General features: G+C 38.2%; 1 protein-coding gene across 8 annotated transcripts in view; it reads right to left on the bottom strand.

The window, feature by feature from the left end:
* The window catches only part of LTBP1 (latent transforming growth factor beta binding protein 1), a 208,315-nt gene that overhangs the window by 51,364 nt on the left and 129,211 nt on the right, over window positions 1-27,740 (bottom strand). For 4 of the 8 annotated variants that reach the window (XM_076334287.1, XM_076334289.1, XM_076334291.1 and 1 more), the window contains 12 exons: window positions 25,959-26,081; window positions 24,242-24,409; window positions 20,791-21,024; window positions 18,766-18,788; window positions 17,648-17,750; window positions 16,964-17,062; window positions 14,803-14,928; window positions 13,522-13,647; window positions 12,688-12,810; window positions 8,590-8,709; window positions 3,825-3,947; window positions 1,626-1,748 (listed from right to left, as the gene is read on the bottom strand). In XM_076334287.1, coding sequence (XP_076190402.1) covers window positions 1,626-1,748; window positions 3,825-3,947; window positions 8,590-8,709; window positions 12,688-12,810; window positions 13,522-13,647; window positions 14,803-14,928; window positions 16,964-17,062; window positions 17,648-17,750; window positions 18,766-18,788; window positions 20,791-21,024; window positions 24,242-24,409; window positions 25,959-26,081 — 1,491 coding nt within the window. The remainder of the gene's footprint in view (window positions 1-1,625; window positions 1,749-3,824; window positions 3,948-8,589; window positions 8,710-12,687; window positions 12,811-13,521; window positions 13,648-14,802; window positions 14,929-16,963; window positions 17,063-17,647; window positions 17,751-18,765; window positions 18,789-20,790; window positions 21,025-24,241; window positions 24,410-25,958; window positions 26,082-27,740) is intronic. The other 4 variants (XM_076334288.1, XM_076334293.1, XM_076334290.1 and 1 more) reach the window with 3 other exon arrangements.

The raw sequence follows: 27,740 nt of genomic DNA, 5'->3' as shown, positions 1-27,740 counted from the left end.
GCTGCTTGAAGAGATGTTTGGGATCTCACCTACTCAGAGCAGGTTAGATGAGCACCTGTCAGGAATGACACTGTATGGTCTGTTCTGCCTTCGGGAGGAGGAATGGACCAGTGATCCCTTCCACCACATTTTTCTTTGATTCTTGACACAGTATCTCCATATCTCTGCATCTGTTGCAACTCATGAAGATCCTGAAGCCAGGTGAGAGCAAAATTCTTTGACGCGAGTTTCAAAACTTGCATCATCAGCCCACATTTCTTGAAGCTGATGCAAGTGATGCTGGTATTCACCAGGAACTCTGAGAAGATCATGTTAAGTTATTCTATGACCAGATTCCCCAAACAGGTCAGTACCAAAGAGTATCAGTGTGCTGAGGAGATTTTATAAGATATCCTTATTCCTTGTTGGTGAGAACTTCAAGAGATGCTGTCACTCATTAAATGTGGACAATCCAGTATCATCGCTGCTGATGAAGTCTGGTCTGATATTACAGGTTTGTCTTGAGAAGACAATATTTGATTGGCTCAGGAGGAACTGCTCTTCTGCCTGGATCACTTGAAGAGGAGGATTCCTCACCTATTGCTGTGGGTGAGAAGGTGGGAACTGCCTCCTAGAGTGCTGTGTGGAGAATAACCTAGCAGCAGAACACTACTAGGTAGAACAGCAGTAAGGAGCTGTGTCTTCCCTGGTATCAGCAGCTACAGAAAGCACACCAGAAACTGGAAAGTTCTTATGTGCTAATACCACATGTACAGTGAGACCTTAACTGAGACTTTTTTCCCCCCCGAGGGTGAGATAAGGAAGCAACTGAGGTACAATCTTTTCTGGAGCTCGCTAGTAAGTAATCTCACATGTTCAAGGTGACCATGAGTAGTGCAGCAGATGTACCACATCAGGTGGTATAGCCAACGATGGAGAAGAGGGAGTAGCTTTGAAATAATTAATAAAAAAAAAAATCTGTTTGCCAATTACTGGACAATTAAATTGTTCTACTTGAGAGATAATAGAATGTTTCTGTTTTCTATGACACAGCATTTCTCCCTACATTTACTGTACATCTTTCACCTCTTATTTTTGTTTTTACAAGCTCAGTACATAGGCTGCCTTCGGAGACAGTGAAAGCTGTGAGCTCCAGCAGATCCCCCTAGAGCTCATTGTATACTACATATTTTCTCCTGCCAGTGCACGTGTGGGATTGTGGTGGCTGGCTACAGGTTCCCAAAACCAGCTGGAGAAGAAGTTTTACTTAGCAGGCCCCCATGTGAACAGTGTACGCCGGCAGAAGCTTTTGTAATACTGAACCTCTGTGTCAGAATTTGAGCAACAAGGTTTGGAAAGGATTAATTGTTTTTGGTAACAATGTCTCCTGCTCTTCCAATCTTACTGTTGGAAACACATGTGCTGATTTCTTGTATGTGGAAAGATGACAGGGACTATTTCTAAGAATCCATTAAATATGTGGCTGTGTAGGTGGGGACTGTTGAATGGTTGACAGTAAAGTATTGAGAAACAAAGAGGAGCAACATATCTTTCTGCCCCATTCTCAAAAGAGTTCATGCCTATAGCTGAAACACTCAAGATCTTATTGACAAAAATGAATCAGTAGCTTAAGTCCACAAGTTTACCTTCACACTGATCTCCAGTAGATGATAATGTATAGCCTTGGCTACAAATACATCTGAAAGATCCTTCTGTGTTCCTGCAGCGTCCATTCGTACAGAGTGATTGGTGCTGGCATTCGTCTATATCTGTAGCGGAAGAGAATGAAAACATAACACATCTGAAAATACCAATTATTAATCAAATGGTGCAATAACCAATTCTGAACAAAACAGCAAAGCGGAGTGTCAATATCCAGTACTGCTTCTCTTGGTCTTATTTATTAACAAATGCAGACAGTCAATACAATGCATAAAAATATATGAAATTGCAGATTGGATGTTTTCCTTGAGATGACTGCATTCAGCATTCTCTCCTGTAGTGTCAGTATATCCCTCAATGCACAAACAGGTACACACAGACACACAAATACACACACATGCTGCTTGAGAGCCGCTTTTGTTTCTTTTATATCTGGCAAAGGTAACAAGCCAGCTGCTCAAGTGAGTCAGCAAAACCCACAAAATACTTTCCAGCAGGATCACCACCTTTTAACAGGGTGTGGTTTTCAGATGCACACTGACAGGCTGTTCCCCTATAAAGTTGTACCTTAAGGCTCATTTAAATATTTGCCTTGTAACAGTATTAATCCTTTAAGTATGGGGAAATGTCTCTCTGCTTCCACAACCACTGCTAATCCCTCAGCGCTTCTGTTCTCAAACTGGGGTCAGTCTGGGTTAACCGATGGACTTGAACATCAAACTTGTATTTTCCTATGAAAAACTCAAAATATTGGAGGGGAGTGGCACTTTGAATTCAGAACATAGCACATGCCTTGTTTGAGCTAGGAAACCTGCTTTCCCTCCCTTATTTATAAAATACTCGTTAAGGAACAGTAATTAAATTGATATGGTAGGTTCTTAGTCACTTCTAGGATTTAGGCACGGCTGAATGTCTTTCTGAAAATATACTCCAATTCAAACAGGAGAAAGTTACTCAATGAGGTTTTTCAGGTCTGTGTTATGGCTATGTAGTCTGACCTCTTGAGTAATGGTCCCTTGCGACCACAGAAGTTTTGAATTTAAGGATCACCGAAATCTGTGGGGCTGCATGAAGCATCTGGGCACGTGTACGGGTCCTTACTTCAGAAGGGTGCACTTTAAGAAGAACAGTCTGCACATGCCAGCTCAGCTTGGCAAAGGCCCTTTTCCATGAAAGGCTCAGAGGAAGCAGTCAAACTTTAGTCTACATACTTTCCCCAAGACCAGTCTGCTGTGCATCCTGGACAGCACATTTAACTCACTCAAGACACTTAACTTACACTGATGTTTTGTTTCAAACTTCCTGACAAATTTACATGAACGATCATTTAGTTTTACTGTATTATTTTTAGCACTCAGAAGTCTGAAAGTGTTTGGTGCTATACACAGACACTTAGGGAAGGGGGGGGAGGAAGGAAAAGAAGAAAAAACATCTGACAAGAAACGTTCAGGTTTCAGTGTGCTTCCACAGCTTGGAGACATTCTCCCAGATTTTCACCTTTGGGGAGAGGTTTCAAGCAGTCCCCTCTCCCTAAGGAGAGGAATATTCATACCTCCTGCACACACTCTAGGTCCCCTCTCAGACTACTCCGCTCTGACTTCAGATCTAATTTTGTTCCACTGGAGCAGTACTGCTGGGAAATTTTAGATGTGGAAGAAATGTAGAACCTGACACTTTGGAGGTACAGGTACTGTTCTTCGAAATACGACACCAAACTCTCTCTCTCTCTCCCCCCCCTAAATGTACTACTTCAAGTGCAGTGACACCAGTGCAGGCATCAGCTCAGTGTTAACTGACACTGCTGGGTTCCAAGAGGGTGCAGCCTGGGTTTCTTGATTCCACTCACCCACGTGAAAGGAAAAAAAAAGATAGAAAGAAAAGTAATTAAGGCAGCAAAAGCCACTGTCCCCAAACCTCCAAAATGACAGAAATGCCAAGGATTTTGCAGAAATTCCAATTTAGCAATATAAATATTACTACACATTCTTGACTGGCTTTATAACAAATGTCAAAATCTACAATGTGACCATGGAAGCCATAAAACGGAAATACATATCCTTACTTTTTTGGTTATTTAGCTTCAGTGTTGTACATTTGTTGTTTCTCAATTAAAAGGAATGCTATTAGATGAAAAATATTACCTAAAAGGTAATATTACGAATTTTAATCATATTCTTTCCTACCTTCACACTGATCCTCTGACGCAGACAGCTTGAAACCTTGGCCACAAATACATCTGAAAGACCCCTCCAGATTTTCACACTGTCCATTTGTACAGAGATTGCCATACTGACATTCATCTATATCTGTGAATACAAAGAAAGCATAAATGTATCATTAACTTGGGTACAACCATCTTTTTCAGGTGAGCTTGGGAATTTACTCAGATTCTACCATAAGCACGGTTATAATCAGTTTTCTTGTATATTTTGACCTTGACAATTTGCAGCAATTCTGATTTTAAAAAAGGATTTGAACTTGAGCTGCCTTGTGCTCAAACACTCAACTGTACTCAGAGCCCACATGACTAAAACAATGCTTTCATCCCAGTACTGCAAAAACTGCAGTTTAGACTAACAACCTTTTTCTTCCTTTTCTTTGCTTTTTTAAATAGGGGTTGCACTATGAACTAACTGTGTCCACATCATCCTTGCCTGAATAAGATTATTTTGCCCATAATTTTCCCACAGTAGCTTAAACCAGTCCAGCTTTAGTATAGAGAAGAGGTCAGCAAGTGCTGGCATGTTCATTCTTGCAGTACACAGATTTACTCTTAGCCTACGTACCTGTGATAAAAGTACTAGCAGCTGCCAATACCTTGTAACCATTATCACTAATCCTTCTGCACTTCACACAGGTCCCTTTGTAGGCTACTCTATACAATCAACAAGGAACTCCACTGAATTACGCCTTTATAACAAAAGTTTTAGAAGCAAAATCTCTCTTCCTGGTCACAAACCATCCTTTATTTACAGGAGGACTTGAAAGAAACTTTTTTTCTATAAGCTATCTCATAGACACCTACTTTCATCATTCTCTGAAAGAAGGGTATCAACTAGATGGGCCACTCTCTTTAGCCAACATGAAAATTGCTATGTTACTACTTAAGAATCATTTTCAGGAATTCCTTCTGAATGCAATTTGTATAAATCAACAACAAAAAAAGCAAACATATAAATAAATAACATCTTTCATTATAAACCCAGCCAAAATTAATTCAGTATTCTAAAATAATCAATATTGTCTTTTTCGTAGGAGTGGTTTTCACTGAAAAAAAATAAAAGGTTAACTTTCAAATTTTATTTATTTATTTTGGGGATGTAGATAACAGCAAGCAGGTGTCCCTGTTTGTATGGAAAAAGCTGTATTTTTTAGCTTCACTGATGCAGAAAAAGAATTACACCTTATTTGCTTTTATGTGCCCAAAATCATATTACTCTCAATTATCCTGTCTTCTGCCACCACAAAGCACACAAAATCTGTCAACATAAAAGAGTAAAACTACTGATTATTTGAGGCACTTGAGCTATTTAGGCAGCTGTAGCACAGGGAGAGCTGGAAAAAGATTAGAGGTCTTTAAATCATCATCATAGCTCTTATTACCTATTGTGAATATCTGCAGTAATTATTTTCCTCACATATATTTATCATTCTTGGCTCTTTACAAGCTCCTGTACAATCTGACTTTGACAAAGCCCATCTCTCCCCAGACACAAATGAAATCACCATTCTTGTCCATATTTCAAATGACCTACAATTCTTGTTTCCCCACTTGAGCCTCTAACTTTGTAAATAAGATGCCCTGTTGCAGCCTGGCCAAGAACACGAAGTGGCATCCTCGCGAGAGATGACAGCACAGATCCACAGGTGCTCTGCTATGGCAGTTCAGTAGGCGATACTACTTACACCCTTCTGCAAGACTCATTTCTCAGAACCCTACTGTTGCAAAATGTGCTCGCTCAACAAGACACAGCCTTTGCTCTCAATGTATATGATCAATGATCAAATTCAAGAATCTGTTAAAACACAGAGAACCTAATTCAGCAGTCAGGCAATCAAATTTCCAACTGAATAACAAATCTGCTTCTTATAGATTCATTTTCATCTACTTATCTCCAAGCTACTTGAAAATGAAGCCTGCAATATTATTTCCGATATTTCGATGGGACTCGGAGATCAAGAGACTTTCCATAAAGACAGCAAAGCCAGGAACAGAACCTGTATCTCCTGAGATGAAGTCCAGAGCTGTAACTGATTCTATTGAAGCTCCCTACAGTAGGGCTGGAGGTATACGGATCAGCTCTGCTGACCTCTGTATTAGTTTTGAAATCTTCTGATGGGGTCCCTAATGCTGTATAAGCTGAATATTGTTAACAACATAGCTGCAAAATTCACCACTGTGATATAACCATGAGGATGAAGCCGTCTAGAAGGTTTGGTCAACCTAATTTTTTTCATTTATTCGTCAATATGCAGAAGTGTGCTCTAGATTCACATACTACTTTATTGTCATTATATATAATGATATATCACTTCATTTGAATGTGCAAATGTGGAGAGAGAAAGATGAAAAAAAATCCCATGATTGCAAGTAAACTTTTAGAAAAATTATTTCAAATAGTCCCTGTACGACACAAACACACTGAGGGACCTGGGACAGTAGCAATTTCAAGCCAATGAGGTGACAGGGTGTGCAGGTGCCATTTTTAATTCCTTCCAATATGCATCTCACGTCAGATATTCTCACCTAAACTGCAGTTAAATCTATTCTACATAAGTCTGAAGTGAACCGATTGACTTGCCTTTATTAAACAAGAGTAGCTATGTTCCTGGCTTTAAATCCTGGAAGATTACAATATCAATAGCATCAAAGAACTGCAGGATTGTTACACTAGACTTTCCAGGGCATCAAGTACAGGCAGAGGAATGAGCCGAGGTAAAAAAAAATTACTGAAAACAGCACTGGGGAAAACGCAGCGGAGCTGCAACTGACCTAAACTAACAGCAGAAACAAATCAAATCATGGAACAATGGACTTAAATACCCTTCATAGATAACTTGGGAAATATTTTCCTTTCCAGTGTATTTAAATTGTACCATATTGCAAAGCTACAGATTTGAGACAAACTCTGCCTGCATTACATTTTCTAAAAAGCGTATGGCTCATTTCCAACATGATGTAAGTCTTGGATAAACAGAAAATGAAGACTGATCACACCACTAACGATGTGAGTGAGATGTCGAGGCTTAGAACATTTCATAAAACAAACGAAAAAGGGAAACTACATGCAGTAATACAAGGAAAAAAAGTATCAGCAACATGGAACCAAGACTTATCCCTTGCATGACTTAGTTTTGTTTGTAAATCTGAACAGAGCAGTGACGACTTTTCTCTCATTCTACTCCTACTAACCCAGTTAGCAAGAATGAAACAAGTGAAAGTTATGCCATGGCATTTTCAACCAGGCTATTTTCATAAATAGGTATAGAAATCAAGCTTGATATTGTGAAAGAATGCAAAATTAAATCAACTTAACATTTTCCAAATAAGGAGTTAAATAAGAGGAAACCTTTCTTAACAGAGTGCATGTGCCACATTCTTTGCAAGGGTAGCAGGAATCCAGGCAGGTGGGAAGGAGCAAAACAAAGATGAACATGAACGTGTGCTAAGTGAACCACATCAATTTGCTGAAAATTACCTGAGAAATACATTCCTCCAGAATGTCAGATGACAAGACCAAATAACCGGCTATGACATGCTAATAAATTGTAACAAGCAGATGTTCAGACAGAAATAATTTGCTACAATATGCCTTCATTAGAAAATAGGGTGGTTGAAAAAGGTATCATCTATACACCAAAACTGGTGGTGAGGCTCTGACAGCTACGCCATACATTTTTCAGGTGCTTCACTGCAACCTGGCTCTAGTCTTGCTCCACATCAAAAGCCCATTTGCAGCTGGAGCACAGTAGATGCCCACGTTCCAGTGCTATTTCAACCAAAACAATGCTCTTAGACTGCTTCATGAACTGAACCGAATCACAGCAATTCGGAGCGATTAGGAAATAAGCCATGAAGTACACTGCCAATCTGACCTACAACAATAATGCAAACACCTCCTATGTAGGTTATTATACACCTATGTTTAGGTAACATGGTTACTCCAACCATCACGAATTATAGGGCATGTGTTACACGCAGAGTGGATGAGAGGATTCACAACAGACAGCACATCCTTCACAACTGAGATCAAATTCAAGTTTCTGAGAGCGCCCGAGCAAGTGGCACTCAAAACTGCAAAAGATTATTTCTTTTTGCACAATGGATTCATATGCTCTTTCTTACCTACATCTCAAATAGTCAAAACCGATTTGGAAAAAAAATAAATCTAACATTTAAAAGCAAATCGACAAAACTATAACGTGAGAAATCTGTCCTAAAAACATAGCCTAAAGCAAGACAAGCCATTTTAAGATGTGCTGAATGTTTTGCTGGAAGTACAGATAATTAAAAAGTCTTATTAATATGCTTTGTGAGCAAACTCCCATATCCTATTGAAAAGCCTGCCAGTCACACTGATGTGTTAGCATTCTCATGTTTTTTCCATTTTTTAATACCTCCAAACAGTGGCCTACTAGCATTTCACTGATAATACATCCCTTTCAGTTCCATATTTTCTATTTCAAGAATTTTGTTTTGTAATTATAATTGTATTGTTTGCAGTCTAGAGTCAATGTTCATTTATCTATAGTAAAACATGATTTCCTCATATATGCTGTGTCTGAGAATATAAAGTCATTTCAAAAATCTCGTATTTTCAATTATTATTGAATGAAATGGGGACCCAGGGCACAGCGCTGTCATCAGGTTGTAACATGGATGACATAGGAAATACAGCATCTCGGAACAAGAACTATAACCAGAGATACAAAGAGTACCGAACGTACCATGGCACTGTCCATTCCAGCCTCTGAATCCCACTCTGCAAGGAATGCACTGGTAAGAGCCAGGAGCATTAATGCACTGTGCATCTGGACACGTAGTTGGAGTCAGACATTCATCAATGTCTTCAGAAGAGAAGATAAAAGGAAATACCGGTCAAAACCATAACAAAACACTGAACGATAAATTAATCTCATTATTCTGACTGTGGTTAAGTTATACTAATACATTTAAAGAGTTGTGTACTTTACCTGTTAGAGACCCAGGAAGGTACAAGTTCACACAGATTTGTACCAGCGAAGGGGCATCTCTGAGAAATAAATTAGATCATACTACATGTAACTGAATCTGAATTTTCTGTTTGTCATGGTTTAACCTCAGCTGGCAACTGAGCACCACACAGCCACTCGCTCACTCGCCCCGTCCCGGTGGGATGGGGGAGAGAATCAGAAGAGCGAAAGCGAGAAAACTTGCGGGTTGAGATCAGAACAGTTTAACAATTGAAATAAAATAAAGTAAAATAGTAATAATAATAATAATAGAAGAATATAAAAAGCAAGTGATGCACGATGCAATTGCTCACTACCTGCTGACTGATGCCCAGCCAGTCCCCAAGCAGTGATCGCTGCCCCCCCAGCCAAATCCCCGCTGCTTATATATTGAGCATGATGTCGTATGGTATGGAATATCCCTTTGGCCAGTTTGGGTCACCTGTCCTGGCTATGCTCCCTTCTCAGCTTCTTGTGCACCTTCGCTGGCAGAGCATGGGAAGCTGAAAAGTCCTTGACTTAGTTTAAGCACTGCTTAGCAACAACTAAAACATCAGTGTGTTATCACATTATTCTCATGCTAAATCCAAAACACAGCACTATGCCAGCTACTAGGAAGAAAATTAACTCTATCCCAGCCGAAACCAGGACACTGTTACACTGCGAATCTTTGGTAGGCCCTCCATAACATACAACAGATCAGGTATCAGCTATCTTCTGGCTTAGACAGGTAAGAATAATGTTGCTTATATCACCCCTTTACTATATTGAAGTGTCCTGAGGTTCTTCCTGTAGTCAGTCTCAAGAGACTTCGGAAGTGCATTGTAACAACAATAAAATTGTAACTCTGGCTTCTCAAAGCAAAGAGGAATTTGGTATGCTCCAGTGTCCTAGAGTTATGCAGACGTAAGTTTTATGTGGACTATAAATTTAATTGTGTGAATGGTAATCAAAGATGTTTACAGGGAGCAGGGAGTTAATTATGTCTGAAAGAAGGCAAAAACAACACACATATCACTGAGGCTGGCAACGTTTAGGGTGATAGAGGGACTTGTCTCATCAGGAGAGGTCCCAGTTTACCCATGACAAAACAAGAGATAGGACCTAAAAAACTCATGGATCTCATGTCCAGGCTCTGAGCAGTCTACCAAGAACTTGTTATCCTGCACCAAAGAAACCCACAATACATGTAATCTAAAAGAGACTGCATACAAAAATGACATTCAAAGACAAACTGCTGTAAAGCGACCAATGATCAGAAGATGCTGGAATTAAAAGTGTGTGGGCAGCCCCATTCCAGTCTGCTCCCATACTTGAGTATCATTTTATAACATGGTCTTTAATTACACAATAATTATAATCTTTCCTACCAAATATTTGCTTCATGCAGCACACAGAACTAATGAAATCGTCAAAGTCACCTCTAAATCCAGCTTCCTAAGCTCCTGTCCCTTGCCTGCCCCAAGCCTAGCGGTTGTGTCTTCTGCAATTAAGGACTGCTACTCCAGCACAGATAGTAGGGAGGCAATTTAATTCCAGTTTTGGGAACAAGCTCACAGAAGGAATGTAGCCTCCAACACTTGTAATTTAACTGGACAATGCTCCAACCTTCAGAGAACTGAACATCTCAGCTCCAAACAACTCACTGATGTGAGCAAATCACAATTTTTCACAGAATCATGGTTGTCCAGCTGAGAATACTTTCTCATAAAAAAAGCAACCGGCTTCTTCAGCCACTACGATGCAGACCTGCAAACGTTTCTCAGTGAAACTGCTATGAGATTTTTTTATTTAATTAACAAAAAAATCCACTTCTGCTGAAACCTGTTCTCAGAACTGCCTGGACTGTATCTGCCCTGAAAACACACAACATGAATGATGTATTTGGCACAGAATTTTTCAGTCAAAATAAAGTCTAAATCCTGCAAAGCTTAAAGAAATCACAAGAAGATTTTATAGGAATACTTAATCGTATGCAATGACATTCAGCTATGCCTATAACACTGTTCTACATAAACAACAGACTCTACAACAACAACATACATGCACTCTTGGGCTAAGCCCATGACAGAGCTTGCATGAGTATAGCTTGAAGGCAGAATGAAGATGGGGTAAGGAAGTGTAAGTGAACTGTGTGTATTGTGTGCAGCTTTGAGGATTCTTGCCTTTGTTTTTGAAGTGTGGAGGAGGTGGAAAGGAGTTATTTGTGGAATCTGGAATCTGTCAGTAGGGTAACTATAACGTGTAGGTGTAATGACATGGTGAAATGATTCCCCGAATGCGTCATTTCCTTGGTTTGATGGATTTAGTGTAGGAAGGTTTTTCCCTTAAGCAACCTTAAATTTTCCACAGAGAATTTGGTTTCAGAAATTACCTATTGTTAAGTTAAATGATAGAGGACTACCACCACACCACTTAAAATACGAGCTAATAAGAAATTTGATGCACTGTGATATTCTGATTTCTAGCCTATTTTAATCACAGATTCCCTACTGACAGAGAAGATTTGGAAAAAGTAGGTATAAGAGTGGAGTGCGTGAAACATTTATTTAAATAAAAAAAATTGTCTGAATAGAAAGAGGAATCTTTTAGCAATGCTCAGAGCAGCAAATATATCCACAGCAGCTTTAAGTTGCTTATTTGCTAGGCAACCTAACATGTTAGCAATTTTATTCTGTCCTAAGTAACTTAGACTAAAGCTTGAACAAAACTATGTTTAAAATGAAATGGCTGCTTGTGGTTTTTAGTTCACAATTCAAGTTGAAAATGAAAAAAGAAAAAAGAAGAGCAAAAAAGGCAAAAATATCACACTGAAAAATAATGTGAAGTTTTGAAGGTCAGATGTCCTAGGATCTCCTGCAACATGAAATACCAGCTAGATAATACGTTTCCAAATTAAAAAAAGTCAACTTATCATTTGCTACCTGTTATAATATAGGAAAAATTATCGATTTTTTGTTTTTTGAAATAGAAACTTGGTAAAATATGCAGGGAAGGACTAACAATCAAGTTGTTTGATTCCATGGCAAGAGCTGTTAAAATAGCTGTCCCAAGATAGTTCTGTCCATAGTGGGGGAACTCCTTTGCAGCGTCTTAAATCTAAATAATAGGAATTGAATTGTGGTTCCAGACACCAAATAACTGAAAAGATTGGAGAGTACTCAAAAAGGTTTCTTGTTTAAGATTGCACCCTCTGAGAATTCTCCCTTTGCAGCTCAAGCCGCAGTGCTAAGCCTCCCTTGAACAGCAAGCAATGTTAATCATTCCAAAGAGCGGTAACGTCTGGCATTGTTTTTGTGATATGAATAAATGGTAACTTCACTTCATCATCCAGGACATACCGTAGATAAAACAAGCAATATCCTTTTGAACATTCTGCCATTCTCAGCTGGTATACAGGGGGAAGTTAAATGATCTGAAGGCAACTTAAATGAAGAAAGTAGCTGTGAGAGAAATCCAGCAGTAAGGTTAAGCTAGAGAAATTACCCATGGAAATAAGCACAGAGTGGGATGGGGAAAGGGAACTCTGAACACAAATAGATATAAAACCACTGTGCCAAGACATTCCATCTGAAATCAAATAGCAAATGGAGATTGAAAGGAATTAAAAGAAATATACCAGGTAGAAAAATACTAAGTTAAACATGAAAAAAATCTGTGTTATTTTAATATTTCCATCTAATGGCCAGATTTCTTCAAAAATAACTAAATAGATGTAAAGTTTTCTGTTGAGATCAGAAACAGCAGTCAATGCGAACAAATGATTCTTCCTATTGCAGTTGTTTGGCTTGGCAACTGTTACTGTATTACTACTGGTGAAGAGTCCAAACCTACCTTCGCATTCACCTCTCCTGTTCATTTGGTATCCACTATCACAATATTCACATCTGTATGAGCCAACAGTATTTATACAAAAGCCTTCCCCGCAAGTATGAGGTCTTGAACATTCATCAAAATCTGCAGACGAGAAAGAGAGGTTAAGAGAAATTTTGCTTCACCATGCAATTACTGAATGCTCGCATCGCCCCTAAACTCTGCTTTAATTAAACGTAAGTAAGTTTGGATTTTCAAGCTGTTTGCAAGCCACAGCCCTACAGCTGTTATTACTGAGCAGTTCCATCTTTACCTCACTGCTCGTAATCACAGAGAGAATGAGATCTAGAAACAGCCAGGATGTAGGAAGGCCAGTGAGCAGCCCTGTGGTCACAAACACAAGGCATGTCACTGTGTGTATAATGCGCCCAAGGCAGCACTAACCTGAGGAAGATCACAGCCAATTCAGGCTGTTTGTATTGCTCTGCAAAGTCCATGGCTGTTTGCAGCTATATTTAAAAAACATGGTTTGTTACAGCTGCTAGTGATTGAAAGAGTTTTGAATATTTGTATTTTTCACCCCAGAAGGTGTTTTTACTAAGTGGTAATTTTCCTAAACAAACATGATAAATTCTTGTTTTTCAACAAATAATCATTTTGAAAACTAGTAGGAGCTACTCAAATATTTTCCTCACCACAACACCTGGTGAGAGACAGTTAAATACACTTCCAGACATCAGTCCAGTATCAATGACGTTGAGGAAAAAAGCTGAAAAGGAGACTTTAGTGGCTTTCAGGTAAGCTTCTTGATTTATTTTCATATTTTTATTTTCTATAAAGGAGACTAGTAATTACCAACGCAGTCGGTTCCATCTTCACTGGCCATGAATCCAGCTTGGCAAATACATAGGAAACTTCCTTCTGTATTTTCACAGCGTCCAAGGGAACAGAGATGGGGTGCCTGATTACACTCATTAATATCTATAAAAGAAATAAAAACATAAGACTATAGAATAACATATTTAGTTGTGATTCTTTTCGTGCATTCTATGCCATGGTTTTGAAAAGACTGATCTTGTAATTATTTTAACTATTTGAAAAAGTATATGTTTTCCTCTCCCTCAGAGTTGCAAAAAAGATGCATTAAATAGTTTTGGTTGGAAAAAAATGCTCTTATTGGCTTAGACTATAAGAATATTGCATTCGCCTGAAGAATGTGACATGATTACTATTCAAATCACTACTCTGAGTGCAAGCTGAGCACAAGCTGCAAGCACGGAACATTAACACAATTTGTACGAAATAGAAGGATTTTAAGTTGCCATATGGCTGTGTATGTGTGCAAATTATTTTTTAATACTGTAGTTGCACCTGGTAGCAGGCGTATCAGTGTGAAGTTACTGAACTTTTGGTAGCGTGAAAAGTTGATAGTATATAATCTGGCAACATGATAAAATAAACTCTTTCTGATCCAAGTTACAGAGAAACCAGCATACTCTGAACGAAAGAAAGATACAGATACAGCTGCTTCCAAATCTGAAATGGCTCATGTAGAGCCAGTCTGGGCCCCACCTTGTGCTCATTAGAGCCCTCTGTTCCAGAACTCACTAGCTTTGAAGGGGATGAAGACCTCACTTTGCAGATCTCCTAATGTGCTTCTGGGATGTTTATGATATGCTTTCTCTTTTCAGCAGAAGGCTGAAAGGAAAGACCTAACAAAATGACTGGATTTAGTCCAGCTGCAGAGCTGGTAGCTGGGCAAATCATTCTGAGAAACAGGCACTAATTCGGTCATTCTTTCTCCAAACAGAAGTGTATTTCTGCCTGCCAGTCTGACGATTTTAGATACCTGATATAAAGCTGAGAAGAGAAGGTCTCTCTAATCACTTTTTCTCTCATCTCACAATGGGAAAGGCTTTCATTCAATTTGATTAAATTCACATTCAGTTCTAAGCGGCTGAAAGGCTATATCAGAGGCTACCTGGCAAATTTTATTTGCCATACAAAAACTAGTTTCTGTAGTTTGGAAGCATTCAGTAGAGGAAGCAACTCCTGACTGCACTGTAGCATATTTCCCCTGACCAGACTCTACATTTCAAGCATTTCATAGCATGGTTATTTCAGATCCATTCATACCTGAGCACTTTGTCTGCTGATCGTTAAGTTTGTACCCCTCGTAGCAGATGCAAGTGTATCCCACAGGCAAATTAACACAGTGTCCTGCTCCACAGATATCAGGATTAACTGTACATTCGTTGATTTCTAAGCAAACAAAAAAAAGTTTAACATTAAACTCTCCCACATAGTTCAGTAAGGGTACAATATTCTGTAATCCAAGTAGAAAGATCAGGCCTGAAAAGAACTGTAAATCAAGTTTGTAAGTCCTGAGTTTCTGTAATGGATTCCTTATCTGGAAGAATCTAGAAACCATCTAGGCTTTTCCTAGTGACATATTCTCATGTCCCATCCAAGATCTATAAATAGGTACATAAAGTAAAATGAAGATAATATAAAATAAAAATTTATACTATTTAACCTTTGCATCGAAGGTTAAGAAAATAACTGTAGTGAGTTTCTGACTGTTTTTACAGAATACTCATCTGTTAATGGCTTGGATGTATTTTGTAAGATAAGGAGATTCAGATACAGGCAGCATTGGATGCTAAACCCTTGCAGTAGATGTAGAAATTCTCAAAGCTATGTGTTACTGCAAAAAATACTAATGACTGTGTTTAGTTGCAATGTAAACTAAGGTTATACAGCAGCATGAAATCACAATTTCTGAAAAAATAACCATCTGTAAAGAAGAGTCATTTATCCAGACTATTTAGAAATAGGTTACATTTAAATTTAGCTAAATCTTAAAGTACAGAATTAAGGCACTCAAAAACATCTCAACTCTAACTGCATTCAGTTTTTTAAATCCAATTTAGGATTTTGTCCTACAAATCACTTATACTTTACTATCCCTTAAATACCTGAACAACACTTGGAACCGTATCTGAACAACAGATTGATTTGTTTATAGCACACAGCAATTTCTAGTTCTACCCCTTTTTCTGAGGGAAGAAAAACCAGCAGAACATGGAAAACTACCATTTTTTTCTAAGTGATGCGAGTTCTCTGCAGAGTAACTTCCTCTCCCTGTAAGCAAGCAGGGACCTGGCTGGCAGAAGGGGCACAATCACAGCAGAGCTGACTTCCAAATTCTGTTTTGACAATCACCATTAGTAGAACTTTCATATGGGATTGATGGACTGCAATTATAGGTAACTGAAGAAGGCAGGGGAATGCTTACAGAAAGACAGGATACTTTGTCTACTCTTACAGCAGATTCAGGAGGATTTAACTGCAGACAGAATTGTACTTCGAACAACCGGGTGATTTAGACCCTGTGCATGTTGCGTGCAACTCAGAAATCTGTTCCTGCATGAAGGAAAGCCATCTTTGAAGAGTTAAACTTTTATTAAAGCACGTGCAATTCCCCCCTGTGAATGCAAATTGGGAAACCTCTTGGTAGGCCTAGATCTCTCTACCGTATACAATACTGCATCCCAAAGTATTTACCTGGATCTTGCAATTACTTCAAAGCCTGTGTTAATTCTGAGAGACTAGCCAATGTGACATTGTAATGCTCTCATGTATACACACACAGTACATTCACCTTTTTGTTTTCAAATGTACAGCAAGTGAAATTTTCATGTCTTTCGGACTCAGCCATCACTTAGACAAGTTTCAGCTATGACAGGAGCATTACTTGCATTTCTATTATTTTCACTTCTTGTCACATGGATGTAGAAAAGGCAACTTTAATACATCAAAAAAGGAAGAAGCACAAACCTCAAAAGAACATTTCAAAATAGATCTCACAATAACTCCTCATCTGCTTTCTGTAGAACGTGCTGATCTACATCCCACAAAGTCTACATCCCTCAAAGAAGACGAACACGTGCAGACTGTCTAAAGACCTGACTTGTAGCCAAGAAGTCTTCAGTTCTGGCCTTTGGTTGCAGATCATGTAATCTGAGGTGGAATTATTAATTTTTCCTTCTATCATTTATTTGCTGGCACAAAAATGGCAGGTACAGCCTGGGAGGACCCAGTCCTAGCTCTGTTGACAGTACCCTCGTTGCTGTGCTGTTCTGTACTTTCTATCTCTCCCCAGAGTATTCCCTTCTGTTCTGCAGCTACATTCTCTTCGGTATTATAATTCAGAAGTAGCATGGAACAAGTTATAGCGTCAGGAACTCACAGTCGTTTCTTAATTTATTTTTGTTCTAAAAAGGAAGTACAATACCTGTAACTTGAGTAGGTGCAATTACTTGACTTGCACTTGAAGTAGAGACTTCAGGAGCAACTTCAACAGGCAGAGGAGGAGATGTTTTCTCAATCACTACTGTGTGACATGGAATGGAAATCAATCACATTCAAAAAAAAACCCCTTAAAGAATTCACATATGATACTGAATGAGCCAGACACACTATGGAGCTTTTAATGAGTTTATTCTGCTTAGATCTGGAGTAGGAAAAAAAAATTGTATAATTGTGTTTTTCCATCATTCTACTGCTTGTGAAAAAAACCAGGTGCTAAAGAAAGCAAACACAATAGTAAAACTTTTGCAGAAAAAATTATGCATAAATCTAGAAGGAGGCACCTAAGTAAAGTTTACTCTTGAAAGGGGTACAAGGACTCAACTCTGATGACATTAAAATGCTCATGTATGTAATCCAGGATATTACTTTCGCCTAAAATATGTCTTTGCCTCCTAACAAGTCATTCAGCCAATGCCAACCTCTCAATTCCTTCCACCTCAGCTTCCATGATTTCCCGCCCCTCCCCGCCCCGTATTCTGCTCATGGAAAAATTGCTTGTGAAGCCGCAATCAATTTTTCATCAACCTCTGTTACAATTGCTACCTTCCCATTGTTAGAAGAATTGTAAGCACTCTCTCATACTAAAAGACAAGTCAAAACAAGTTACCTGGAAACTGTGGATGCAAGTTAATTGTTGAAATTCCAGGAGAAAGCTGAGGCTGCCCAGGCTCTAGATCAGGCTGCTTTTCTTGATCGAGGGAAGCTAATTCCTAAAAGAATGATTAAAAATTTACATTCTGAAAACATTCGCTTAATTCAGCTATCATAACAACCCACAAACTCCCAGCTTGAGAAACTGCTAACGTTCTCACATGACTGGCTTTTGATAGCAGATCATTAATTACCACCAATTTAAACCTGAAAGAACATGGAATACTATGTTTACACAATGGCGTACAATTTAACATTTATTTTATTTGAAGCAACCATTTCATGGAGCTTCTAACTATATCTTTGGCTTTGTCTCTCCATAGTTCTCCCATCCTCTGGTCTTTAATTGCTTATGAATAGTATTTAATTGCAGTTCAGTATCACACAAAAGTTTACAATCTCATATGTCTCTAAATCTTTGACCACTGTGAAAGGTTCTCTCTTAGCTATTGCACTGATCATCTTATTTTCATAAGTGTTAGATGCTTGTAAGTCTTTAGGAAAATGAAATGAAGTACAGCTGCAGTTATTCCTAACGAATCCCATTATCTTCAGCATAGAGAACCTGGAACCTCCAGAATGGGGACTTAACACAGATACACACCTGCTCTTCTCCACTGAATACATAGCAACCCTAAAAAACCTAGGAAACTAACTTAGGCATTAATACAAGTCCCTTAAGCAGGTGTCACAAATGCTTCTCAAAGCTTCATACTGTTTCTCTCCAACTCATCTTCTCTAGCTGTCAGTATCCGTGGCTCTCCTTCATACTGTCTGCATTTTTCAATATCCTCTTTAAAATACAGGCTCCAGAATGGGATAGAACAATATAGTACTAGACCCTCCATCAATGCCCTAAAGAGAGGTTAAAGTAATCTCTTTCCTGTACCTCACTACCTGCCTGTTGCTGTACATAACAATAACATGAGCTCTTTTTGCCTCAGGGTTTGCACTGTAAGTCCCCAGTGAGTTGTTCGCTCCTCATAAATCCTAAATCCGTTTCAGAGTTATCGTATCATATCTCATACACATGGTCTGCATTCTAATTCCTAGATAAATCACATCATGTTTTACCTGATCAGGGGCTGCAGTTGCCACTAAAACCAGAAAGAAAAAAGAAAATTAATCAGTCTTCACATAACATTTACTTAGACATTCTACTTAAAACTACTAGCACATTTGAAAGCAGCTGTTGCCATCGCAGAAAAATTTCAGGCCTTAAACACATTCCAAAATGGTGCAAACGTGAAGTAATGTTCCTGAAGCAAGCATAACAACTAACCTGAAATCAGAATAACATTCTACACACTGACCAATGCTTATAATTATTTACTCAGTATTCAGCTGCCTTATAGGTTTCTCAATTGTTTCCTTAGAAACAAGCCGAGAAACTCGCAGGTTATTAACTCACTGATTAAACTTCTTTAATTCCTTCCAAGGAATATCAACATCTGTAATTATTTTAAAGCTAAATTAATATCATAATGGTATATAACTAACCATTAACAAATTTGCAAGAATTTATTGGGGGAAAAAAAAAAGTCAAGTTTTGAAATTTGCCTTTTCTTTAAGCAAGCAAAAGTGGTTGGGGTTTTTTTTTTCCCCTCCACAAGAGTGACTTTTTTCTGGGAAGGAGAGGTGGAAATTTCATGTAAGTTTTTATTTTCCATTGCAGTTAGCCTTTTTTGAATTTGTCGTTTACTGATGAAAATCTATATGGTTCTGTAAAAAAAAGTAAGAATATTTTTCTTTTCGCAATCAACATTTTCTACAGGATAGATTTTTTGGAGGGGGGGGGAATCACTCTTCTTGCTCTAATTTCTTCAGTATTAGCTGGGAGGCTGATTATCAGAACTGGGAGAACTTCTGATAAAAATCTCAAAAATTCCAAATGCAAACATATCCAAAAATGGAATATAAAATTCAAACTTGTATGTGTCATTAGTGACTTAGACTAAGCATATTTTTTAAAATTTTTTATTTAAAAAAAAAATACTCCTTTTTTCTTCAGATTCTTTGTGGTTTAAGATTTACTAGAATGTGGCAAACTTTCTAATTACTGAAGTAATATTTTAGCAAATGATACAGCACTTTTTTCCACTCTGTAACACAGAAAAGCCCAGAGGTTTATGTGAGATTTTATAATCCAGCACAGTCTGTAAATATATTTGAATGGCTCATTTTTCTCTCCAGATTCAGTTTAGCTCCATTTTCTTTTTGAAAGCAAAACTAGAGCAGTGATTTTAACTGGAAAAGTAACCCATGTCACACAGAATTTTGCAAAGTCAGCTGACTGAAACTCGTTCTAATAATGGCCTGACATACAGATACATAACTGCTACTTGGAAATAACCTATTAAGTACTCAGTATCATGAGAGGGTTCTTCAGCAATGTATTTCTTCTTGTCTACAGTTAGTTCATGCCAAGTTTGCTGGCAATCTATTTATAATAGTGCTGCTTCCTGCATTTCTTTGCTTCTGCATTTGTTTTAGACTCGGGAAAATTTTGGCTGCTACAAGTTCTTAGAGGAGCTTGCAGAAAACCAAGTCTGAGAAAAATATCTTGGAGGAGTCAACTAATCGTTCAACAGCCCAGCAGAGAGGGGCTGACCCAACATGGTCGCACCGAGGGAGTGCACAGCTGCAGGGGTGAGAGCAGACCACATGAAGGGGAAGCATGCCCACATCAGGTGGTGCTAATCTACAGGAGCATATAGAAGGAAGATGATGAAAACCCCTTAGCTTCTGCCACCCCAAATACTAGTAAATCAAAGCCTGAGTTGAGTCCTTTGTTCTACGTTAGAGATCATAAATAATTTTATAGAAGTCTTAAAACAAATATTTACTATTTCTTATCATAAAAATTAATGAGATTACAGCAGTCTGTCTCTCTCCATGGTGTTCTCAGCATCTGGTAGGAGCTATACATAAAATTTCAGAAGTAAATCATGTAACACGATACACTCCACGACGTGGAACGCTCTGCTGTGGGAAGTGATGCCTCTTTGTCCTGCGCTGTACGCAGCTACTCCGCAAAGAAACATACCATTGAAGACACATGCATAGAAATATAGAAAGACTAAATTTTCCCACTCTCACCTTCTTGCACAGCCATCTCAGTCTCACTTTTCTGTGAGAAGGTCAGTGCCTCCACTGGCTCTTCCTTTGCTGGGAGAGGTGGAGGAGAAGTACCTTTAGCAACAGGTTGAGTAATCGGGGTCTTGCCAATGACAGGTGGCTGTACTCTAACTGCAGGGTGATGATATAGCTTGTTTCTGTGAGGGCCAGAAACCGTATAACCCATTCCACCAGGGCAGATTTCCTTAAAAGCAGCTAGATTTGGGATGGGAAAATATTCCTTTTAGGAGTCTAAAAGTGCAATATGTTGACATAGTGGAAAATATAATGACTACCACTGACAAATTTAATCTCATATTGTATATACATTTTTACAAAGAAATATTTAAAGACAAGCTGTGCATTGCATGCTAATATGACTGAGCATTCTCCCAAAAGCATGTTCTGGCTGTTATTCCCAGCAGGTTTCCACTCCAGTTTACCATCTTTTTTCAATTATGTTTAATCTATCATTATATCAAGATAATTTTTGTATTAATCCTCTTCAAACAGTATATCCTTTCCGAATATGAATTTAAATATGCAAATTGTCATCATCATCTACACTGCATAAGGAATCAAGATCACTGTTTCTATCATTCTCCTTTTGCCGAAACCAAAGGAAAAAAGCTCACCACCCTCTACCAGAGGAGCAGAAGAGTATCAACCAGTAACAACATTCATTCACAGGATCCCATTTGACTACATCAGAGGTCTCATACCAGCCCTGATCCAAATTCCACTGAATTGAATAAGTCTTTCCACTGACCTCAGTGGGCTGGATAAAAAGAAGGGGATCATAAAAAGCCAAATCACCACTGGAAGAGAGGGGAAATAATCTCATTTATAAAGCTGCTACTGAAAAAGGTAATGAAAGTCAGGCAGCAGCAGCTGCTCTGATCTCTGCAGCTGCTCTACATGAGCACCAGGTTTTGCAGTCCTAGTAGAAGACTAGAATGAAAGAGAAATACAGGTCAGCCTTCCTCCCCATCCAAGATAATAGCTATGCTCCTGTCAGGGACAGGGAGACCTTCAGGAGCCTTGAAGGGGCAGTGCTTCATTGTCCTCATTGCTTTAGGTAAAGCTATGTTGGGATGAAACACCAAAGATTGTCTCCCATGTGCCCGATGTGACTTCTTACAGCTTCTTAAGAGATGTGCAGAGTGGGGACATTGGTAAGTTCACAAATTCTGCTTTGAACACATCAGGGTTTTAAAATGAATTATCTAAAATAAAACCACAAAATACTAGCTATAGGTACTCCACAGATGAATTCATTAAATTATACATTAAATTGCAGTATGCATTAATTGCATACTGTGTTCTGATGGTGTCTTAGTAATAGAAAAGATGAAGGGTCAAACTGATTAAATTGAGTGGATTCAGAATGATGAAATACTTTTTGCTGGGAAATGCTAATATCAAAACTTGCCAAAAAAACACCCAACTGAGGGTGGGAATTCCGGTCAAAGGAGGAAGACAGAGAAAATTTGACGCCCGTCCCTTCAGACGCATACTCAGGATGTAGGAAGTCTTGTTTCAGGGCACATTCTCTCAAATGCAGAATAGAAATGTGAGCCTTATTCTACCACAGCTCTGATAAGTGTTCTCAACACTTGGGTATACAAAGCTGGTCTCTCTCAGTCTCTCTTTTGGAGCTGGTCTACTTTGTACAAATATTTTAAAAGCTATCAGAGAGTGAGATCATGACTTTTTAATTCAGTGACTCTTAAATCAACATGGGATGCTGCAGTAAATACATTACCCCATTCTGGAGTATCCCACTTTCACACATTTTTCACAGAAAACTCTGAAAGATTATGAATTTAACCTGTTATAGAAAGGAATATGTTTTTAAATCATGAAAGTTGTCATGAAATGGGAAAAGTGTTTCCCACACAGCTCATCAGAATTTTCTACTCACAGATTTTCTCTCTGAAGTCTTTTCATTAAGAAAAATCACTAGAATAACCAATTCCACATACTATTCATCGATGTACTTTTTATGACTAGAGAGCAGTCAACTTCACAAAAACATATATTCTCTGCTCCAGAATATACACAACTGGGCATAAAGCTTCATGCAATATTCTCATAGATGTAAAGCATCTGCACTTAAATTGCGAGTCATCTGATAAGAATACATTTTTTCTCCATTAAAAAGCCATAGAAATATTATTTATCTGAAAGTGAACTGGACTTCTAAAATCCTAATCAGTGATCTAGCAACCCAATGCTCATGCAGGAAACAACGGCTTTAAAAATCAATTGAAATGCTCAAAAATGTTCGTCACTTCCATTTCTGTAAGCCAAACTTTAAAAAGTAAGGAATCCGCTGCTTTCATCATGTCCCTGATGCTAGCTGTGGATTTCCCAAAGCAGCTAGCTAGTTTTGAAAATCTGAATCTTTATAAAATACTCCAGAGAAATACATGACCTGTATCATAACAGCAACATCTGCAGTGGCAACTTCAGTAAGAACTGTGGATTACCATTACTAAAATACTGAACAGGCTGTACCTCATGTATATTACAAGAAGCAATGATGCTTTTTAAAAAAGATGAATTTGACCATACATTTGGACAAAAAATAGTATTCAGTTGATTTTGACTAAAGACTCCAACTTTGGTCATTTAAGTTTTAAGCAAAATCAGGGAATAGAAGGTACTCGAAAGCAGCGATCAGTATCTATAATATGTGGTATCTTAATCTATGAGTAGCCCAAATGAGCGTGGTGATCAACCAAGCTGGTATTTTCCATGTCCTTATATATTTAAAAACCAGCAGGACTCCAAGTGAACACTGATAATACAAGTGAGCTTTATGTATCAAGTAAAGAATTGTTTTAAGTGAAAGGTGGCATGAGATGTTTAACTACTAGTTTATTGTTAAGAAGACAACACCATACTTTGCATATTCCTCAAAATGGATGGTAAAGATATGAAGGAAGGTTAGAAAGCAGAGATACTCCCATACGTATCCCACTAACTGTCATGTAAACTACAACACATGTAGTTCTGTAGCCTAATTCTCAAAAGCTGCCATCCTTTCACCAGTGCCTTTAACAACTGAAGAGTATTAATTAGATTTTGGGTTAATTTGCCTGTATCTATAGTCAGAATATAACATACAATAAATTCATCTTCATGTGATGGAGAATCAAAGTTCAAGGACATATTCTGAGATGCAAATATTGTTAATCTGGAATTCTATCACAACATATCAAAGATAATTCCGTTGTTTTAACCACAACTCCCTATGAACAAAACTACTGTAATATGTGATTATTCTACTATGATGTAGAGAACTGTCATAATTTACTGATGGACACTTCTTGTTTAAAATCAATTCTTGGATTTTTTTTTTTTTAAAGCACGCATAACAAGCATAGGGTGGGGGCAAGAGCTTGTATTTTTAATGGGCAGTTCTTACCTGTTCCTGGAAGCGGACACTTCTCACAGTGTGGGCCCCAGGCTTTGCCAACACTGCAACAGCAAAGCTGCTTGCTGAGCTGAACAGAAAGAGGATGCATGCATTGCTTTCCTGCACTAACAAACCGGTAGCAGGGTCCTTTCTCTTCAGCAACTATAGGATTATCAGCTGCAATGAAAGTGGAAGAGAGGATGGTACTGTTCATATGAAAAGCAAAACAGAGAAACACCACTAGATTTCCAACACCAGTTTAATGGATTAATATTACCACCTGCACAAGTTTTATTTCAAACACCTATCTCAAGCCATAATCACAACATATAAGAAAATTCTTATTTCATATCAAACACTCCTGAATTCCAACTCATCCTAGACCAAGGATAAAAAGTATTTTAAAGAAAAAAAAAATTTCCAAACCAGCAGTTGCGTTGCTGCCACAATAAAGAGTCAGAATCAACTCTCTCATTTGTACACAAGTCCAACTGCTGAAGACTAAGGTCAGTCACTAGCAATATACAGTTGTGTCAAGCTACATAGCCACTGGAACATGCAGCTGTAAGTAGGCTATATAAATAAGACTGCAAAAAGATTAAGTATCATATGTGACTTTTTTTTTAATAAAAGAGACAATCATAACATTTTGTTATGCTTAGTTTTAGCGTGGAAGAGCCAAAGGCCATAAGCTATGACTAGTATGAGGTAACAGGAAGCTAAGAACCATCCAGCTTTCTAATTTATGCATCCACATTCACATACAGTTAACAGTTCTGGGTCATATGTTCACTTAACTCAAAAAATACAAAGACTAGCTGATTTTCAACATGACATGTAAAAGCAAAAGTGAAAACCAACTCCTTTTTTCCGGTGCTCAACTGAAAAGTTATAAGAAATTCTTCAAAATGTTGAAAAACTTTCTCAGTAATTGAGTGTCATTAACAAGTAGCATAAGATAATTATGCTGAAAAAATGAAAGAATTCATCTACAGCTCTAGACTATTTTATAAATCAAAAGACAGCTCAGATAAGGAGCTTGGGAAATGAGGTATTTTTCACTTGTAAATATTCTTCCTAAAAAACTTAAAAGTGAGAAATTTAGTTGTTCTCTATGCTTTCTTTTCTTCTTGCAGAGGTAGTTGATCTCAAACTAAGTAAAAGCTGATTAACAGAGGAAAATATTTGCATTCATGCTGTTCACAACTTTTTCTTTCTCCTAATTCTTTCTTAATTTTTAATCCTTCTTAATCAGAAGGAAAATGTGCCAAAGATCATCCTGGGCTGAATGTTTAGTAATGGAAACTACCCAGGTCAAAGCTGCAGAGGTGGAAGAGGGGAGGGCGGGACACAAAGATGATTTTGGCTGGGGAACTAGCAGAGAGGGGAGAAAAAATTGTGGAAAGGAGAACTCCAGGCTAGTGAGAAAGACTGAGTGTATGAGGAGGCTGGATGCGGCCTTGAAGGTTTTGTGACTAGAAAACAAGGAAAAGATGGCAAGGATCCTGGGCAGCTGTTGGTGGAGACCAAGGCTTCCAGGACAAAGAGACAGAAAAAAGGCATGAGCACTGAGACTGACTAAATAAAGTGAGTAAGCTCAGAAAAGGAGGCAGGGACAGCAAAAAAGATGGGGACAGCTTAGAAGAGTTGGGGCCAGTCAAATAAATCCTCATTTAAAGTGCAACTAAGTATCTACTTTCGTACTTTGATTAGCACTATTACTTACGTATGCATCTTGAGAGGGTAGGATCTGGCACAAATCCCATTTTGCAGGTACATCTGTAGCTGCCCATGGTATTCAAGCACTCACCATTAGGGCATACTCCCTGCAACTGACACTCATTGATATCTGTGGGAAAATTGAAAATAATCAGATACTGAAACATGTATTAATAATATTCTTTCTTCAGAAGTTATCTTATTTTTTTTTAAATATGTGCAGGAGAACTGTTACGAGTTAACACTCCAATCAACACCTTTTCCCATACTGGCAACATTTGATTTATAACCTCTTAAAACACTGCTGAGAACATAACAGAAAAACAATTACATTTATACATCATTCTCAAGTACTAGGAATTAAAAAACAAATACACATTGACCGGCTTATCAACCCCCCTTGTCCTGACTAGATGATTGCTTGCATAGTCAAACACAACTCACAAGAACTTTCAGAGACAAGTTTTAAGTGATGTAGTGTATTTTATACAGGATGAAACACTGCTTGACATATTTAATACAGTTTTTATTAGTATTTTTATTCGGTAGTGCCTGAAGGTTCATTGTGCTAGAAGAAGCACAATGCAACATGTGGGAACACAACTTTGTAATAATTAACAACTGCTTTGATAAAGTTTGCTGTTATGAGGCTACCTGCACCAGTGTCCCTTTTTCAGGGTCTCACTGAATTATTCTCCCATGCCCCAAGCATTGGGCCTCAGGCCTTTATCACTCTTGGGGTTGTATCTATAATTCACTCACTCTTAGAATAGGACCTGTCTGACAATCATCTGGATACCATCTGTAATGAAGTCAGCCAAACTAGGGTTTTATTTCAGGAGACAGTAACAATGTAGCTTGCACTGATAATCAAAAACTTAAAATAATTAAACCAAAACCCAAAAACCCTTAACCTATAATTGTCTCTGTCATAAATTGTCACATCTCCTCTTTCAGAAAAAAAGAGACAGCACATTGAAACAGACCTACTTTAAAATGTTGACATGTGTTACTTCTACATAAGACTCTCTCTCCCTATCCCAAGCTAGGAAAAAATGCCTACCTTGCTGGGTAAACAAGCTTCAAGTAGAAATCAGATATTCCAGCTAGCTCCTTGGAAATCAGGTATTAGTGATCGTTTTCTCTAAAATATATAATATTTATTACCTTTCCTCTTAGTTTTTATAAAACCTTCACCATTTTGTTTGACCTCATCGTATGTTGCTGCCTGATTCAACTCAATCAATGAGGGTAAGAAGTTGAATACGTAAAATAACAGATGTGCTGGAGTTTGCTTTTGGAAACCTACAGAAAGAATCTTTCACTTTCCTACCTTCTTCATTTTTCTCCACAAGTTTGGCTACCTGTCCCACTACACAGGAGTGCACGACTTAAGCTCACAGTACAGCAGACTCCAGCAGTTGCCACGTCAGCTGTGATTTTTTCCAAATACTCAGTGTTGAGCTTATCCCTCAGCTCTTCCAATGCTATACCTAATCTAGTATCTTGACACCACCTGGATCAACTTCACCTCTATGCACTTAGCCACATGTGACAAAGAGTGATAATTTATATCCTAGAACTTTGGATGAAATGTGATGGAAACCACATGAATTACAAAGGATCAGCTCTGCCTCAAAGGAATTTTCAAGTGAAATTCCCAGACTACATGACTTTCTGACCTCAGAGGGAGTGGACTATTTAAAAAGGAGAACAGTATAAGAAAGGAGTACAAAAACCTGCTGAAATATTCTCCTACAGCAGCCTAACTTTTGACCCATCCGATCTT

This window comes from Aptenodytes patagonicus, chromosome 3, assembly GCF_965638725.1.
Source record: "Aptenodytes patagonicus chromosome 3, bAptPat1.pri.cur, whole genome shotgun sequence".
NCBI classification, from domain to species: domain Eukaryota; kingdom Metazoa; phylum Chordata; class Aves; order Sphenisciformes; family Spheniscidae; genus Aptenodytes; species Aptenodytes patagonicus.
Note: the sequence above shows the minus strand (reverse complement) of the source record. Positions and strands in the feature narration are given on the sequence as shown.